Consider the following 14,766-nt stretch of genomic DNA (forward strand, 5'->3'; position numbering starts at 1 on the left):
AGAAGGCCCCAAAAACCAACCCAGCCCCGCCGAAGCATCCTCAAGCATCCACATCAACGAACAGCTCCCGAAAAGCCAGACGTCCAATCCCCTCTCCCGGATGCCCCACCTTCTCCCTCCCAATCCTTGCCCCACGTCTACCCCATCCACCTCTCGCACTACCGACATCCGGCAACACCCAGTTCTTCTGATCTTGTTCTGCAACCCACTTCTCGCATAACGCCTCCGCCAGCTCAACCTTCAGTTTCCAAACTCCTTCGTCTTCACCTTTCACTTTGAGTAGAGCAGGCGTTGAGCTCTTGTCCATGAGCGAGGAACCCAGAACTTCTGATGTGAAGCGTCGGCGCTGTAGGAGACATTCCTCGGCGCGGTTGTGTCGCTTACAGCGCGAGCATGAGGGGTAGGTTCGCGAGCAGGGGAGGTCAGCGAATGTGCATTGTAAGCAAGAGGTTATCCAGACTGGTCGCGGCTCGTTCGGATCGTGCGGAGAAAGAGTATGTTGAGATTTACGTTCTGATATAGCTGTGAGGTCGCTTGTGCTCGTTGCTAAAGCTGATTCATGGGAACCTAGGGTGTTTGACAGTGTACTAGGTCGAAGAGCAAAGGCAGGTGGCACAAGTCGCTCAAGCGGGCGCTCTTTGCCCTGTTGTGGCGCCCAGTCACCGCTATCGATACTGGTCGTGTCGGAATCATCGTCTCGTATCTCGAACTTTGGGGTCGGACTGCCGAACAGATTCTTGCAGAGCGGTTTGTCGAAGATGCTCTTCCCAGAGAAGGACGTGTCGGTTGGCGAGATCTCATCTTGCGGTACTGAGCGGTAGTCCGATAGCCGAGGTGGTGTAGTTGGTCCACAATCTGCCTCTTCATCGGTATCAGTAGCGCACTCATTTTCATCAATCTCGGCGCCCTTGATATCTAGCTTGTCAAGCCATCCCCCGATGCGATCGGGGTGTTCGACCTCCTTTTCCAGCATCCTCAAAAGAACAGGCATGTCAAAGAAGCCAATGCCAATTGGAGTAGGCCTTGAAGAGTTGCTGATGGTCAGAGTCAAAGAGTAGTGAAGGTGACGAGGATGAGAGGACACGGTGATAACGTTTCACGGTGAAGTCGACCACGCTAGTCCGGACGCGTCAAGAAACTGGACCATGGAAACCGTATGCTCTTGAAATGCGGGATAATGAAAGCTGAGATGCAATCAGACACCGCATGGCAAGAGGCGGCTTGTAAGTTCATGTCTCGGTTGCGTATATCAGCGGTGACTGTTCAATTTTGCGCCGATCAACCTCGTCGAGCAAACAGCCTCTCAGCCAGGACATGAATGGAATCTCTCTAAACCAGGTATCGATAAGTTCTTCGACAAACTCAACACCCACGTAGGATGCTCGAAAGTCGTGGCGGCGCGTGAGAGCCAGCTGGAAGAGGCCCTCGACATAGTCCACCAGCACGAAGCCCGCATTGCGGCGGTGGAAGACAAGGTTGACAAAGGTGCGAGGGAGATGGACGCCCTTCGTGCCTCAATCAACAGTCCCAAACCCTCCTCCTCTCCCCTCCCATCTTTCTCCCCCTCGCTCTCCTTCTTCCTCTCTGTCCCTCCCTCCCCCACCACTTCCGACGCCCTCCCGGCCACACAGTGGACCCCGTCTCCGCCGTCCGAGCATAGCTCAAGGGTCCCCAGCGACCACCAAAAAAACTCAGATGACGACAGCATCTACGGCGCAGAGGACGACAAGTCCGAGCCGCGAGTCTCATCATCACCGGATCAGGCGCCTGAGGTATCCAGCTCTCAACTTGAACCGGCGCTGGAAGATGAACTCGCTGAGTTGGGTGGTTGGGGTCTGGACGAAGAGGCATCCAAGGATGTCAGTGATGGTAACACCACTGATCAGGATGCTGAAGGCGAGACAGACGATGAGTACGAGGCACCAGAACCGCCTATCCCAAGTGCTGGCAGTGAGGCCTTGACTGGACGAAGGCCAATTATACCACTGTCGAAGTGCAGGTCAAAGGGTGCCAGCACCTTGCGTCTGGTATAGGTGGAAAGGTCTCCAAGTATGTTCTTGCAATCAGACTCAACTCTTCGAATTACGCTAATTCACCTTGACAGGCGACAAGATACATGTTCGACAATCCGGGACGAAGTGACACCGCCACGCATTCAGCGTCATAGTCCCGTCCACTTACTCCCCGCGCATCAAGAAGCGCCTGCAAACGTCGACCCAAAGAACGTCCAGCCCGGTATCAGCATCAACCTTCCGAGCCAAATCGAACAATCTCCTCCTTCTCCCCTCATCGTTCTCCAACCACGCCTCACTGCCAACCTCGCGAACGCCTCCATCATCCACCATCAATCCCCTCCTTCCCCCATCAACACCAACAAACTCTGCACAAGGGGGTGTTCCCCTGGTCACGAAATCGAGAATGGAATCGCGCCATCTGGCAACTACAGGTCCATAATGCGAGGGCAAACGATCTTCATGCACGCCGCCAAGCAGCGTCGCAATGTCGAAAGTATGCGTAGCGAAAGCACCTTGCTCGCGGATTGGTCCCGGGAAGGGGTTTGGAAGATCGAACACATGAAAATAGGTTTCTTTGACCAGATCACTTTCCGCAATGCTCAACGCGGCTGCAAAGAAACCTATGTCGCTTTCAAAAAGGCAGATACGTTGGAGTGCATCCGCATCATCAACACTGCCCTCGATACCATATATGTTCAGCAACTCGATATCATGTCCGGGAGACAGAACATCTTTGACAATCCTCTCGAAGGCTTCAGCGTGGTTCTTGCGACTGTCATCATTCCTCATCATATTGTACGAGATGCCGCCGTCGTAGGTGGTGGAGCCAACGATTTGAGCTTCGACAGGTCTTGCCCAGTCTTTCCAATCGGGAGGAGCGATTTTGCCCTTCCTAGCCAGATCCATGGTCGGTCGCTCAAAGGGAAAGAACTCGCTGTTCGTGCATGGCAAACCAACCCATGCCTGGTCTCGAATCTTCGACGCGTCAACGCCAATCACGTCTCTAGCTATTGCTTGCGTGTCCCTTTCACTGCCATCGCCTTCTCTGACACGAATTCCCAACTTTTCAGCCTGCTTGAGGAAGTTGTCATGATGCTCGTCATGGGTCATTGCAGGCATGGTAACTGGCGTCCCCGAGAACATGATCGCGCGCTTGAACAACGGTTTACGCATCGTCTGCACCGAGACACTCTCGCTACCTGCGCTTTGTCCGACAACGGTAACATTGTCCACGTCACCACCGAAACCCTCAATATGCTCGCGCAGCCATTCGAATGCCGTGTTTTGGTCGAAGAGACCATTGTTCTCCGGTACCATATCTCCAGCACGATCCGAATGCCAAAAGCCTAGCGCACCGAGCCGGTAATTGATCCCTACGAAGATGATGGGTGATTCACTCTGTATAGCATGGCGCACAAGATTCTCTGGGTTGTAGTATGGTCGGTTCGCAGAACCAAGGAAGTACGCACCACCATGGATGAAGACAAGGACCGGCAACTTCATATCCGAACGAATCTTTCCACCTTCATCGACGCATAAATCTGGCAGATGTATGGAAAGGTTCAAGCAATCCTCCGACTGTTCTTCGTCATCCGGCAGATTATCGGTTGGCAGTGGGATGTTGGCTGCATCAGACTTGACGCTCCCCCACGGCTGGATACTGGATGCTCCTGGCTCTGTCGCATCGAAGACCCCATCGTGGTACCTTTTGCTTTGTCCATCAGAAAGCTTTTGCGAGAGCTCTGCGCGCGCGAATCTTTGGGCAACTTTCCCGTACGGCAAACCTAATATCTTTACAATCGAGCCGCTTGGTTCTCGGAGACATCTTATCGCACCGAGCTTCGCATGGTTGAGGACGACAGTGGTCATTGTGTTCGTGCTGTTGTGGATATCCCGTGGAGGAGATGCGTCCAGAGTACGTTACGCACATGGCATTCAAGAGTGGTGACGTCAAGAAATGGTTTCACTTGGCCTACCATGCAAGTACGACGTAGTAAACCCTTTCTCTCCGAGACATGTCAACATACCAGGACGGACCCATTTCATACTCACCGCGAAAGCGGCTTGATACGAAGATGGACGTTTCACGCAACCTGTTCGCTACTCACTCAATGCGGTTAGCCACTCGGCCTCGGTGCTGGGCGGAGTTCAAAGATACGCGCATGACGGCCACCCTATACCCAAACGATATGATATGTATATGGACAATCCACGAATACCGCGTAACTGAGGTCGAGTCGAAGCGGATAGTAAGTAACTGGTACTTGTTCCTGCGCAAGCGATACCAGAAACCAGTGTGGCGGGACCACGCTACCGTTCCCATGGTTCTTCTTTTACCAGAGCCCGGTTCACGGTCATAAAGAATATTTAATTACGACCCTCTTTTCATGACTTGCAAACGGCCTTACCTGCGGGTTCTTATCTTTCATGCTGTATGAGGCTGTACTATCTTTTGCGCCTTCTTCTTTCGGTTAGTGGTCTCGCTCGCTTCTGCCATTACCAACCTTGGAAGTCAAAGCTTGAGCGCATATCAAAAAGCTTGTCGTCCCACTGAGAGCCTGGTCAAGCACAATCAACGGTTGTTCTGCATTTGACCGGACTGGATGATACTCCACAAAGCAAGATGCTGAAGAACATCTTTCTGGCCGCACTTGCCTTGAGCGTGTCGGCTGTTCCCACAACTAGGCATTATGTCGATCGCGACTACAACACCGGTCTCAACGTCAAGCTCTCTATTGAGAATGGTCTTCTGGATGTTCCCACCGATGGCCGCATTGTGTTGATGTTTGCTCCCGAAGGCGAAGATCCCCTCGACGACACAGACGTCACTTCTTCACCCAACAAGATTTTCGGAAAGAATGTATACAACTTTGGTCCAAAGCAAGCGGTCTTCTTCTCTGGCGGAAGCAACGACAGTACCGCTACCGGTGTGTATGGCTGGCCAAACGTCAGTCTGAGCGACATCGACCCGGGCACCTACAGTGTGCAGGCATTCCTCACCCGCTATGAGACCGTCACCAGAAGCGATGGCTCGAAGGTCAGCGTCAGATTCCCATGCGGCGATGGCGCACCAAACGTCAACGGCTATGGAAGCTTGATTACACCGCTTCAAGACGTTGAGATCTCCGAAGGCGGCCAGACTATCGAATTGACTTTCAACAACATTACGGCTGTTGAGAACTTCGCCGGTAAGGAGATCGGCGGATGCAACCAGGGCAACTACGAAGACACGGACTCATTCAAACACATCAAGATCCACAGCAAGAAGCTGAGCAAGTTTTGGGGCCGCGATATGTACGTTGGTGCCAACGTTGTATTGCCTGCTGGCTATGATGCAGACGACAAGGAGACGCGATACCCTGTCATTTACAACCAAGGTCACTGGCCAGCTGGTGAAGGCGCTTACAAGTATGGCACCGACGAGAAGTTCACAGCAGCTTGGGATGCGGGTGTTATACCTGGCACCAACACGACTGCGGAGCGACCGGCACCCAAGTTCATTATGGTGACTTTCCGCCATGAAGCTCCATATTACGATGACTCGTATGCCGTCAACACTGCCAACCTTGGTCCTTACGGTGACGCTATCAACGAAGAGCTGATCCCTCATATCGAAGACACTTTCAACACCATCCGCGCACCGTATGCTCGTGTCCAGGACGGGGGCTCGACTGGAGGTTGGGAGTCGATCGCCAACGTCATTTACCGCCCAGACCTCTTCGGCGTGTGCTTCTCTTCCTATCCCGACTCTCTGGACTTCCACCGCCACCAAGACATCGAACTGTACAGCGCTGCTAATGCATACCAACGTGCAGATGGTAGCTCTGTCCCCAGTATCCGCACTCATACCGACGGCAAGGAGGTGATCCTCGCTACCGCCGCGCAAGAAAACCATTGGGAATTGACCTTCGGCACATCATCGCGCTCATTCAACCAGTGGGATATCTGGAACGCCGTCTTCGGTGTCCAGGGCTACAACAACTACCCTCTCGAGCCCTGGGACAAAGTCACTGGTGAAATTTACCCCGAGGCAGTTGAATACTGGAAGCCGTTCGATCTCAGCGACTACGTCGTCACCAACTTTAACTCTTCACGCAAACTTGGCGCTGCCCTCGCTGGACGTATCTTTGTCTACGTAGGTACTTGGGACAACTATTTCCTCAACGAGGGTGTCATGGAGTTCCAGAAGCGCACCGATGCTGTTGGCGGAGCCGGATGGGCCAATGTTACGATCCTGCCCGAGAAGCCCCATGGCGGTAACTATCAAGCTCGCGAGATCTGGGACTACCTCGAGTTGGTCGAGCGATGGGTCCAAGACCACGCCCCCAATGGTCCTACTCCACTTTCCCCTTCGGCCACCGCACCCTCCACCCGTGGAAATGTATGGGAGGACATCATCAAGTACGGTGGTCGCAAAGCCGCCATTAAGCGTCAAGCAGATCCCAAGATCGAGGACAAGAAGGCCAAGGTGGGCCAGGAGGTTACTGCGAGTGTTGGACGTTGGGACCCGGGTGTTAAGCTTACTGCGCAGTGGATCTTGAACAGCAAGCCCGCATGCGAAGCTTTCAGCGTAGAACAAGGTGCGAGCGTGAAGTATGCGCCGAAGGCGAAGGGCCATATCCAGCTACACGTCACAGGAGAGAAGCGAAACTACGCGACTGAGACGCGGAAGAGTGAGCGAGTGCTTGTAGGAAGGTAATGGGGTACCAGTAAATATACATAGATCAATCAGCATTGAAACACCGTTACACCGCATTGCGACTGTGTGCGCATTTGCAACTAAACTTTTGCACATGAGCACTTGTGGGATTATACTGAAGTTTCCTGCATAATACCTACCCGCGATGCTCGTGTTCCTGCATGCACGAAAGCCCATGTCCAGGATCCACCGTTTCCCCATTTAGCATTAGAAAATGCGGCGCCACTTCCGCGCGTAGGCTAGCTCGGAGATTTACAGCTCCACTTACCTCACCGAGGCAGTGTTAATGAAAGGCTCTAATCGATCGTCGCATTCACAGATGGTAAAGATGGAAACACAGCATCTAAATCTCGAGAGGAAGGGAGGAGATAGAAGCTAGGAGCACAGTAACCCAGCTACCCAATCTGACCGCCTATACAAAGTTCACAACTACAAGTCTTAGGCCAGGAAGCCACACCGTCTTCCTTCTCCACGTCTCGACCTAGATTCGCGCCGATGGGTCGGCCTTTATCGCCGTATTCAAGAATTACGGCCGTTGCATCTAAGCACAGACAGAGAGGAACTTTGAAGGGCTCACCCAGCGTCAGCAGTAGCGGTATTTGTATGAGCGCAGCATCGAGATGCTAGGTCCATGTTAGGGCCACGAAAACGAGGCGGTGGGTAAACGCGCCGACCAACAGGCCGCTCTTGACGTCGTCTTACGAAGAAAGATGTCCATATAAGACGGTCTTACCATTGCGTTCTGGGCATCACCATCATCATCATCACCATCACTCCCAACACAACAATTCCATCCCCAACCAAACAACCACCAACCCTCAAAATGCACTTCAACATCGCCCTCTTCGCCCTCGCGACCGCAGCCACTGCCGCAAACGCCAAAGTCTACGGCAAATGGAACGTCACCATCTCGCAATACGCGCTCGACTTCGGCTATGAGTCACAGACCGTCCTCGCGGATTTCGTGTCTGACGAGTACTCTGGCAACAACGTCATTCACACCGTTTGCAACTACGAGTACGACCCTAGGAAGAACCCTAAGGAGACGAAGAGCTGCGATCCTCCTACTTTCGCGTACGAGTACGATGGTGAGAGTAAGTTTTTGCTTCCGGTCATGACATCCTAGTCTCAGGGTGTTACATGTGTAGGCCGAAATGCTAACATGTGTATAGCTGTCAAGGTTCAGCAGAATATTGAGAAGCCCAACAAGATGACTGTCTTTGGTGATGCTCCTCTTACTCTCGAGAATGATGGCAGCGTTGACGGTGCCTACTCAGGTGGCGTCTTCATCGACGCTGACCGCGCCATCGCGTAAGGAACTCGATCATTGACACACACTATGGACCTTAGACAAGAAGAGGGGAAGACGCCTGTATATACGACATAACGAAATGAGAAGGATAATGTGACAAAGTTTAATTGACACTACATTGCGGCTCGCTAAGAGCGCGCCTACGCTATTCCATTGATCATGTACACCCAACACTCCTAATAGCCCATGAAATTACGCCATCTCCCATGAAGAATGTAAAAGATGTGATGGTCTGAGTAATGAAAACGCCTATGCGCCCTGGAAGTCGAACAAGAAATGCTGAATCGAAACAAGACATGGCAGCCAGCTATGCTTCGCCGAAGAGTCGAGCGGTAATGTCCCCCATATAGGCCTCTTCTAGCTCGTAGTCTTCGCCGCCCATGCGATCGATACCAACATACTCAAACGAGGCGACCACGGCGTCGACATCGAAGCCCATAGCGACAAAGCGATCTACTAGGTCCTTATTGTAGCCCTTATACGCAGCCAGCTTAGACTGTTCTTCGTTTTGCTTCGCCTGTTGGGCCTTCTTCTTGATGGACGCCGCAGTGGCTCCCCCGCTACCTTCGGCAATCTCCTTGCGGGGCGCACCAGCGAATGTGACTGCCCACTCGCGTGCCTTGTGTTCGAATTCAGCGGGGTTCCGTAGCAGCATGCCGGCGACTTCTGCATCTTGTGGGTCCTTTGGCTCGGGTGTGCTGAGGAGCGATTGTAGCGAGATCAGAGCGGACTTAATGGTCAGAACTGGCGACCATTGCGAGGAGAGAGTGTCGAGACAGATAGCGCCCTACTACTGTTAGCTTTCCTGAAGCACACTCCAAGACATCGTTTGTCACTTACCGTTTGTGAGCTGACATTGGGGTGCCAGATCTTGGTCTCGAACTTCATGAGCGGTGGGCGGAAGGGGTATTCGCTCGGGATCCGGATGTCGACTTTGTAGGTAGCTCCTTCGTACGGTGTGTCAGGAGGACCGTAGAACTGCCCCCGTAGATGTGTTAGGTCTTCCCCATTGCCTGCCGGTTCGACGACGATCTTGGAGTGTTGGTCGTTGTGGATGTCGGCAATTTCCTTGGCAATGCGCCTGTTGCGGTTGGAAGTCATTGTGGTGGGGTGTGGTGGAAGGTTCGGGGTGAAAAGAGCGATGAAGAGGGAGTGTTACGAGTAGGCAGCAGGTAGGCGCGACCAAGGTATTTCTAGGTAGAGAGGTCAGCCTCAGGCTCCGCGAAGTGGTCCCGGCTCCACCAAGTTGCAGTGCGGGGAGTGTGTCATACAGGTCTTGGGGTGTCTGAGAGGGGGTGGTGGCGTGGTAATTCACTTGACAAACAACTCGAACGTACTGGACCTACGGTAAGACCTTGTCTGGTAGCGATAGAGAGTACCTCTTGACCCGCGTGGGGAGCTTTGAGCTGGCTCGCCGGCGGGGTCGAAGCTCAGAGGGAATATTACAACGGGGGTTTCGGGAAACTGGTGGGAGAAGAGAAAGTGTTAGTGAAATGGAATGCACTGTGGGAAATGTATAGCTATCGGACAGGGCCTGACGTGTCTGTTGCTCTATGGAGGTGGAATGGTGAGGCTTCCAGCGGCTCGAGGCAGTGACGCCACGAGGCGCTAACCCCGATCCTCCGACATCCACGAGCTTCGGAATCAGCGCATCAACACCTCTTACAAACAACCACCGCCTCACCACCGCCATCGCCCGTTACCACCACGCTCGCTGTGGTCTCTTCTCTTCTAGTCGCTGCATACTACCAGGCGCCTGATTCGCCTTTCATCGTGTGATCGCGTGTCATGGTAAGATCGCCTCCCTCGGAAACCACCATGGCCACATGCTAACGACGTGCAGGGCAACCAGCAATCGAGTGCTGGAGGCGGCGGGCCTCCAGGAGATGACAAGAACAAGAAGGACAAGGTATGTGCCGCCCCCACGACACGGAATGATGGCTCTCGGGAGTCCGCTATCTGTTGCCTCACCGCACATGGCACGCACTAACAACGCCCTCTGCAGAAGGAGAAGCCAAAGTACGAGCCGCCGCCACAACCCACAACCCGCATCGGCAGGAAGAAGAAGAAGGCGGCCGGACCCAGCGCCGCCGCTAAGCTCCCGACCGTCTACCCGACCGCACGATGCAAGCTACGGTACCTCCGAATGCAGCGCATCCACGACCATCTCCTGCTCGAGGAGGAGTACGTCGAGAACCAGGAGCGCCTGCGCAAGGCCAAGGCGGTGAAGGAAGGAAACGCGCCTGCAGCCAATGCAGGGGATGCCGAAGACCGGAACGCCGATGAGCGCTCACGCGTCGACGACATGCGCGGTAGTCCCATGGGTGTCGGCAACCTCGAGGAGCTCATCGACGACGACCACGCCATTGTTTCCAGCGCCACCGGGCCCGAATACTACGTCTCCATCATGTCCTTCGTCGATAAGGATCTGCTAGAGCCCGGAGCGAGCATCCTACTGCATCACAAGTCGGTCTCAGTAGTCGGTGTGCTCACAGACGATGCCGATCCGCTAGTGTCGGTCATGAAGCTAGACAAGGCGCCTACAGAGTCGTATGCGGATATTGGTGGTCTGGAGCAACAGATTCAGGAAGTGCGAGAGGCAGTCGAGCTGCCCCTGTTACATCCGGAACTTTACGAGGAGATGGGTATCAAGCCCCCGAAAGGTGTCATTCTTTACGGTGCACCAGGTACTGGAAAGACACTCCTGGCCAAGGCCGTGGCCAACCAGACCAGCGCAACTTTCCTACGTATCGTGGGCAGTGAGCTGATCCAGAAGTACCTCGGAGACGGTCCCAGGCTCGTGCGACAGCTCTTCCAGACCGCCGCCGAGAACGCGCCTTCCATTGTCTTCATTGATGAAATCGATGCCATCGGTACCAAGCGTTACGAGTCCACATCCGGCGGTGAACGCGAGATCCAGCGAACCATGTTGGAGTTGCTCAACCAACTGGACGGATTCGACGACCGTGGTGACGTCAAGGTCATCATGGCCACCAACAAGATCGAAACGCTCGACCCTGCCCTTATCCGTCCTGGTCGTATTGACCGAAAAATTCTCTTTGAGAACCCCGATCGTGAGTTTATCCCGCACTGCCCACAATATACATGCTAATCGTCATACAGAAACCACCAAGAAGAAGATCTTCACTCTCCACACCTCCAAGATGTCGCTCAACGAGGATGTCGATCTCGACGAGTTTATCAACCAGAAGGACGACCTCTCTGGTGCCGACATCAAGGCCATCTGCTCCGAAGCTGGTCTCATGGCACTCCGTGAGCGTCGTATGCGAGTTAACATGGAGGACTTCCGCACCGCAAGGGAACGTGTCCTTAAGACGAAGACAGAGGGTGAGCCAGAGGGCTTGTACTTGTAAGCGTAGAAAGCATCGGGGACTCGGTATCATCTTCAACACTCAAGAGCAATGTGCAAGTGTATTAGTACAAGTTGCACGTAGGAAGCATCTCGTCACGACAGGCTTGAAACCCTTACAACATGTAAATCCTTCTAGTTTTACGTGATGTACTTGTGCGCGGATCCAGAGTGAGTTCTTTTGGTTGAGATGTCGCCGGCTGACAATAGCAGCGATGCATGAAAGAGGGCTGCTTCCCACACGCAAGCGGAAGTCAGCGTCTCATTCATGGTTGGAACTGTTGACTACTTAGTGAGTAGCGGTTTCCTTCTAGATGTTCTGTCCAAGTCGCGGCTGCCTTCGGAGTCTGTAAGAGACCGTGCGCGGCTGGTGTCATCCGATCAAAGTCAAGAGGAAATCCCCTCCCTCCTAATCTCCCCTAGAAAGTCGCCTTCTTTTCCTTCTGCCCCCTGCAAATGGTTCTGTGGACATGAAATCATAAGAAATGCCAATCGACCCTGCCAGTCTTTCTTCGTCCCTCGTTACACAGTTTCAGTCGAGCTCGGGGCTTGCAAGGTCGAGCAAGAGCACCACGGCAGCAATGACACACTACATGGGCGGAATATAGCGGGGAGACAATACGTTGTCACCTCAACTGTTCGTAGAGACCCCGCCTTTACCCAGGTAGAAGACTCCGCAATGCGGTCCACGAGGGTAAGAGACGTGCACTAGCTTGCTCCCCTTGGGGTATATATATGGCAATTCACGACCCAAACCTGATGTTCCATCTCCCCCACTACACTCTACCCAGCTTGAGTTGCATTGCAGTATAGCCATCTCATATCGACTGCGCCTTTGGGGCAACTACGCTCAGTGTTCACAGAAGACTACCATTGCTCCCAACTCAGACACCAACTCCAAATGTCACTTGCTGTTGAAACGGTGGCGCCCACCTTCAACGCGCTCAACAAGCCCCAGAAACGCGCGCTCATTCTTCGCGACCAACTTCGCTATGTCGAACCGACGCATCTGAACGAATTCATCGAGGGCCTCAGCAACGACGAGCCACCCACATACACCAGAGTGAATGTTGTGGTCAAGCCTGATCTCGTCTTTGTTACCCTCAAAGAAGAGGCCACTCGTTTCGATCTCGGAAATGTCATCCTACCGGAAGAAAAGAACTCCATACACCGTGTCTACCTGGTGGTTGAGGATAGCCAAATACAGATGCACGTTGAAGATCCATTACCCCTGAATGAGAATGAACTCGATTCTCATCCCATCCATGGTTTCATTGCTCGTGGTATGGTACCTTTGTTCAAAGAGAAGTATCAGGTTCTCTATATGAGGGTGAACAAGATCAACGAGGCGAGGCGGGCTGCTCACAACATGCCGTATCAGGCGCCGGTACTGTTCGATGACGGAGAGGTATGTCTGCCCATTCACCGTTGGCTTTACGACAGTTATTGCAAGACACCGCTTTTATATGAATTGATGCATTTGAGGACTGTTCACTGACATCAAATAGAGTCTTACTAGGCTTAATCCGATGAAGGCTGAGAACGACCGCGCTCTTATTCATGGTAAGGGCGAAAGACATATCGAAATTTCGACGCTGATAATAAAACAGCGAGGAAGTCACGAAAGCGACATCCGAACGACGAGATCATTCCCCATGTCTCCAACAAGCGCAAGCGCGCAGGTCTCGACATAATCCCGGAGGATGTGAAAAGTAACATCTTCAACACCATTCCAAGCAACATCAAGGTCGACCTCTTCAATGCCGTCGTCAAGACTGCGTTTCCCAACTTCAACAACCTCATGATTGCGTCTTGGAACGTGGTCACTATCTACTCTTCTTGTGGTAGCGACTTCCCAGAATTGCACACAGCCATTGTTGATCTGAAGAGTGTCCTCCAGGATTTCGATGAGACTTTTGGTCAACGCGTCGATCGCACTACGCCTAGTTACAGGCACGACTTTGGAGGGCATTCGAGGGATCGTGAAGATGGAAATGGTGACCAAGACCGCGATTCTACCCACGATCGAAGCCGTCGTCCGGATCACCAAGACAAACACGGTCATCGCGATGGAAACAACTTCAGGACTCCTGTTCCCTCCTTTGTACGAAACGGGGCATGGAACGCTGACCAGCTCGGCGATGCCACTGCCAATGATTCGGCCCACTTCGAAGATGGCATGGAAGTCTCTGTGGACGACGTCGAAAATATTGACGCTGTGGCAGAACCTGAGATGTCATTATCACGTGCGCTCCAGTCGTCTCAACCCCACGGAGATTCAGACGAAGATGATGATGATGATGACGACGACGACGAAGTCCCTCCTGTGGATTCCCGCTCGACTCGTCGACTTGCAAACCAGAGCGTGGTTCGCCAGTCCCACACAAAGCGCACGCCAGAAACCCATGATAGAGGAAGCGTTACTACGTCGGCAAAGTCATCACCAGGCCCGCAGTACATTCATGTTACTAGCGAAGGCAGCGGAGAGCCTCAAGAGCAGTTCGCCGACGAGGCGGATGCTGAGGATGGTGCTCTTGTCATATCTCAGACAGCAAGTTCAGAACTGGCGCGTCGTCGTGAGGAGTACGTGTCCTCGGTTCAAAAGAAGTCCCAGAACGAAGCCCCCAATACTCAACCCCGTGCGGCATCTAGCCCCCGGAATGCAGCTATTCCCAAGCAACCGCTTGTAGACAAGACCGACTCCCACTCCGAGAACGACCAGCCTGTACCACAGCTCGACGATAGTCCCCCAGCAATCCTGACTTCAGGTTCTCCACCTCCGCCCAAGAAGAGAAAGAAGGAACGCGAAGCCGAGTACAATCTCGCCCAACTAGAAAAGAAGTACCAGGAACGCAAGGCCCATGTCCTCTTCTCTTTCCAGAACGACATGGACAAGGTGCCAGAGAAGGCCCGCAAGAACCTCCGAGAGATGGAAGCCCTGATCGAGCAGCGCAAGGAGTATGAGGCAGAGATGCAAGTTGACAAAAGCAACAGTAAACCGGGACAGACTGCGCGCCCAGGTACCACTACCGGTGGTATGTTCGGCAGCTACAACACCAAGTTCCTCGGCAAGTCTATGCTGGGCCCCCAAAAACTGATAGGCGTCGTGCCGGTGGCTCAGATGTTCCCCAACGGCACCAGGAAGGATCCGAGAGATAGTCTTGCAAAAGGTCCGCATGGCAGTACTCCTCCGTACGGCCGCGGTCGTTAAAAAATCTTAAATACTAAATCATACAGAAGCACCTCGCAAGGAGAGAGTGCCATTCAAGTATCTGACGAAGTATGGCAACCGCATGTCCAATTGACACGTGGAGATTCCGGGGGGGATTCAACACGGGATTGAATTCTCGCATAAGAGTGCAAGCGTTTG

At 53.3% G+C, this 14,766-nt stretch overlaps 8 protein-coding genes across 8 annotated transcripts; 5 read left to right on the top strand and 3 right to left on the bottom strand.

Annotated features, from left to right (window-relative positions):
* Nucleotides 1–40: 40 nt before the first annotated feature.
* On the bottom strand, nt 41–973 carry BKA58DRAFT_318570 (uncharacterized protein; the record flags this gene model as incomplete). Its single annotated transcript, XM_046167677.1, has 1 exon — nt 41–973. The coding sequence occupies one exon, from the start codon at nt 971–973 to the stop codon at nt 41–43; it is 933 nt and encodes a 310-aa protein (XP_046023226.1).
* A 271-nt stretch (nt 974–1,244) lies between these two features.
* Nucleotides 1,245–2,133, top strand: BKA58DRAFT_207417 (uncharacterized protein). The gene is made up of 2 exons (XM_046165969.1): nt 1,245–2,049; nt 2,105–2,133. The coding sequence occupies exon 1, from the start codon at nt 1,497–1,499 to the stop codon at nt 2,031–2,033; it is 537 nt and encodes a 178-aa protein (XP_046023227.1). The 5' UTR covers nt 1,245–1,496; the 3' UTR covers nt 2,034–2,049; nt 2,105–2,133.
* Nucleotides 2,134–2,177: 44 nt separating this feature from the next.
* BKA58DRAFT_412701 (Alpha/Beta hydrolase protein) lies at nt 2,178–3,884 on the bottom strand (the record flags this gene model as incomplete). The annotated part of the gene is made up of 2 exons (XM_046172371.1): nt 2,178–3,593; nt 3,813–3,884. The coding sequence occupies 2 exons, from the start codon at nt 3,882–3,884 to the stop codon at nt 2,178–2,180; spliced, it is 1,488 nt and encodes a 495-aa protein (XP_046023228.1).
* A 702-nt stretch (nt 3,885–4,586) lies between these two features.
* Nucleotides 4,587–6,799, top strand: BKA58DRAFT_388238 (Alpha/Beta hydrolase protein). Its single transcript, XM_046170630.1, has one exon. The coding sequence runs from the start codon at nt 4,639–4,641 to the stop codon at nt 6,712–6,714; it is 2,076 nt and encodes a 691-aa protein (XP_046023229.1). The 5' UTR covers nt 4,587–4,638; the 3' UTR covers nt 6,715–6,799.
* Nucleotides 6,800–7,537: 738 nt separating this feature from the next.
* Nucleotides 7,538–8,029, top strand: BKA58DRAFT_441579 (uncharacterized protein; the record flags this gene model as incomplete). The annotated part of the gene is made up of 2 exons (XM_046173830.1): nt 7,538–7,808; nt 7,887–8,029. The coding sequence occupies 2 exons, from the start codon at nt 7,538–7,540 to the stop codon at nt 8,027–8,029; spliced, it is 414 nt and encodes a 137-aa protein (XP_046023230.1).
* Nucleotides 8,030–8,133: 104 nt separating this feature from the next.
* On the bottom strand, nt 8,134–9,587 carry BKA58DRAFT_388243 (ubiquitin-conjugating enzyme/RWD-like protein). Its single transcript, XM_046170631.1, has 3 exons — nt 9,373–9,587; nt 8,867–9,219; nt 8,134–8,813 (listed from the first exon to the last, which is right to left on the bottom strand). The coding sequence occupies exons 2-3, from the start codon at nt 9,125–9,127 to the stop codon at nt 8,334–8,336; spliced, it is 741 nt and encodes a 246-aa protein (XP_046023231.1). The 5' UTR covers nt 9,128–9,219; nt 9,373–9,587; the 3' UTR covers nt 8,134–8,333.
* A 104-nt stretch (nt 9,588–9,691) lies between these two features.
* On the top strand, nt 9,692–11,532 carry BKA58DRAFT_207471 (26S protease regulatory subunit 6B). The gene is made up of 4 exons (XM_046165970.1): nt 9,692–9,817; nt 9,870–9,935; nt 10,032–11,100; nt 11,150–11,532. Exons 1-4 carry the CDS (start codon nt 9,815–9,817, stop codon nt 11,398–11,400), a joined length of 1,389 nt encoding a protein of 462 aa, XP_046023232.1. The 5' UTR covers nt 9,692–9,814; the 3' UTR covers nt 11,401–11,532.
* A 765-nt stretch (nt 11,533–12,297) lies between these two features.
* On the top strand, nt 12,298–14,607 carry BKA58DRAFT_364073 (uncharacterized protein; the record flags this gene model as incomplete). The annotated part of the gene is made up of 3 exons (XM_046168838.1): nt 12,298–12,804; nt 12,905–12,959; nt 13,007–14,607. 3 exons carry the CDS (start codon nt 12,298–12,300, stop codon nt 14,605–14,607), a joined length of 2,163 nt encoding a protein of 720 aa, XP_046023233.1.
* Between the last annotated feature and the right edge of the window lie 159 nt (nt 14,608–14,766).

The sequence above is a fragment of the Alternaria rosae genome (assembly GCF_020736505.1).
Source record: "Alternaria rosae strain MPI-PUGE-AT-0040 chromosome Unknown BKA58scaffold_7, whole genome shotgun sequence".
NCBI lineage: Eukaryota > Fungi > Ascomycota > Dothideomycetes > Pleosporales > Pleosporaceae > Alternaria > Alternaria rosae.

Excerpts from the sequence above, each read along its gene's own strand:
- BKA58DRAFT_207417 (XM_046165969.1), top strand. The coding sequence starts at position 1,497 with ATGGACGCCCTTCGTGCCTCAATCAACAGTCCCAAACCCTCCTCCTCT.
- BKA58DRAFT_388238 (XM_046170630.1), top strand. The coding sequence starts at position 4,639 with ATGCTGAAGAACATCTTTCTGGCCGCACTTGCCTTGAGCGTGTCGGCT.
- BKA58DRAFT_388243 (XM_046170631.1), bottom strand. The coding sequence starts at position 9,127 with ATGACTTCCAACCGCAACAGGCGCATTGCCAAGGAAATTGCCGACATC. Across the intron at positions 8,814-8,866 it reads CCAATGTCAGCTCACAAACG|GGCGCTATCTGTCTCGACAC; the intron begins GTAAGTGACAAA and ends TAACAGTAGTAG.
- BKA58DRAFT_207471 (XM_046165970.1), top strand. Across the intron at positions 9,936-10,031 it reads ACAAGAACAAGAAGGACAAG|AAGGAGAAGCCAAAGTACGA; the intron begins GTATGTGCCGCC and ends CGCCCTCTGCAG. Across the intron at positions 11,101-11,149 it reads TCTCTTTGAGAACCCCGATC|AAACCACCAAGAAGAAGATC; the intron begins GTGAGTTTATCC and ends ATCGTCATACAG.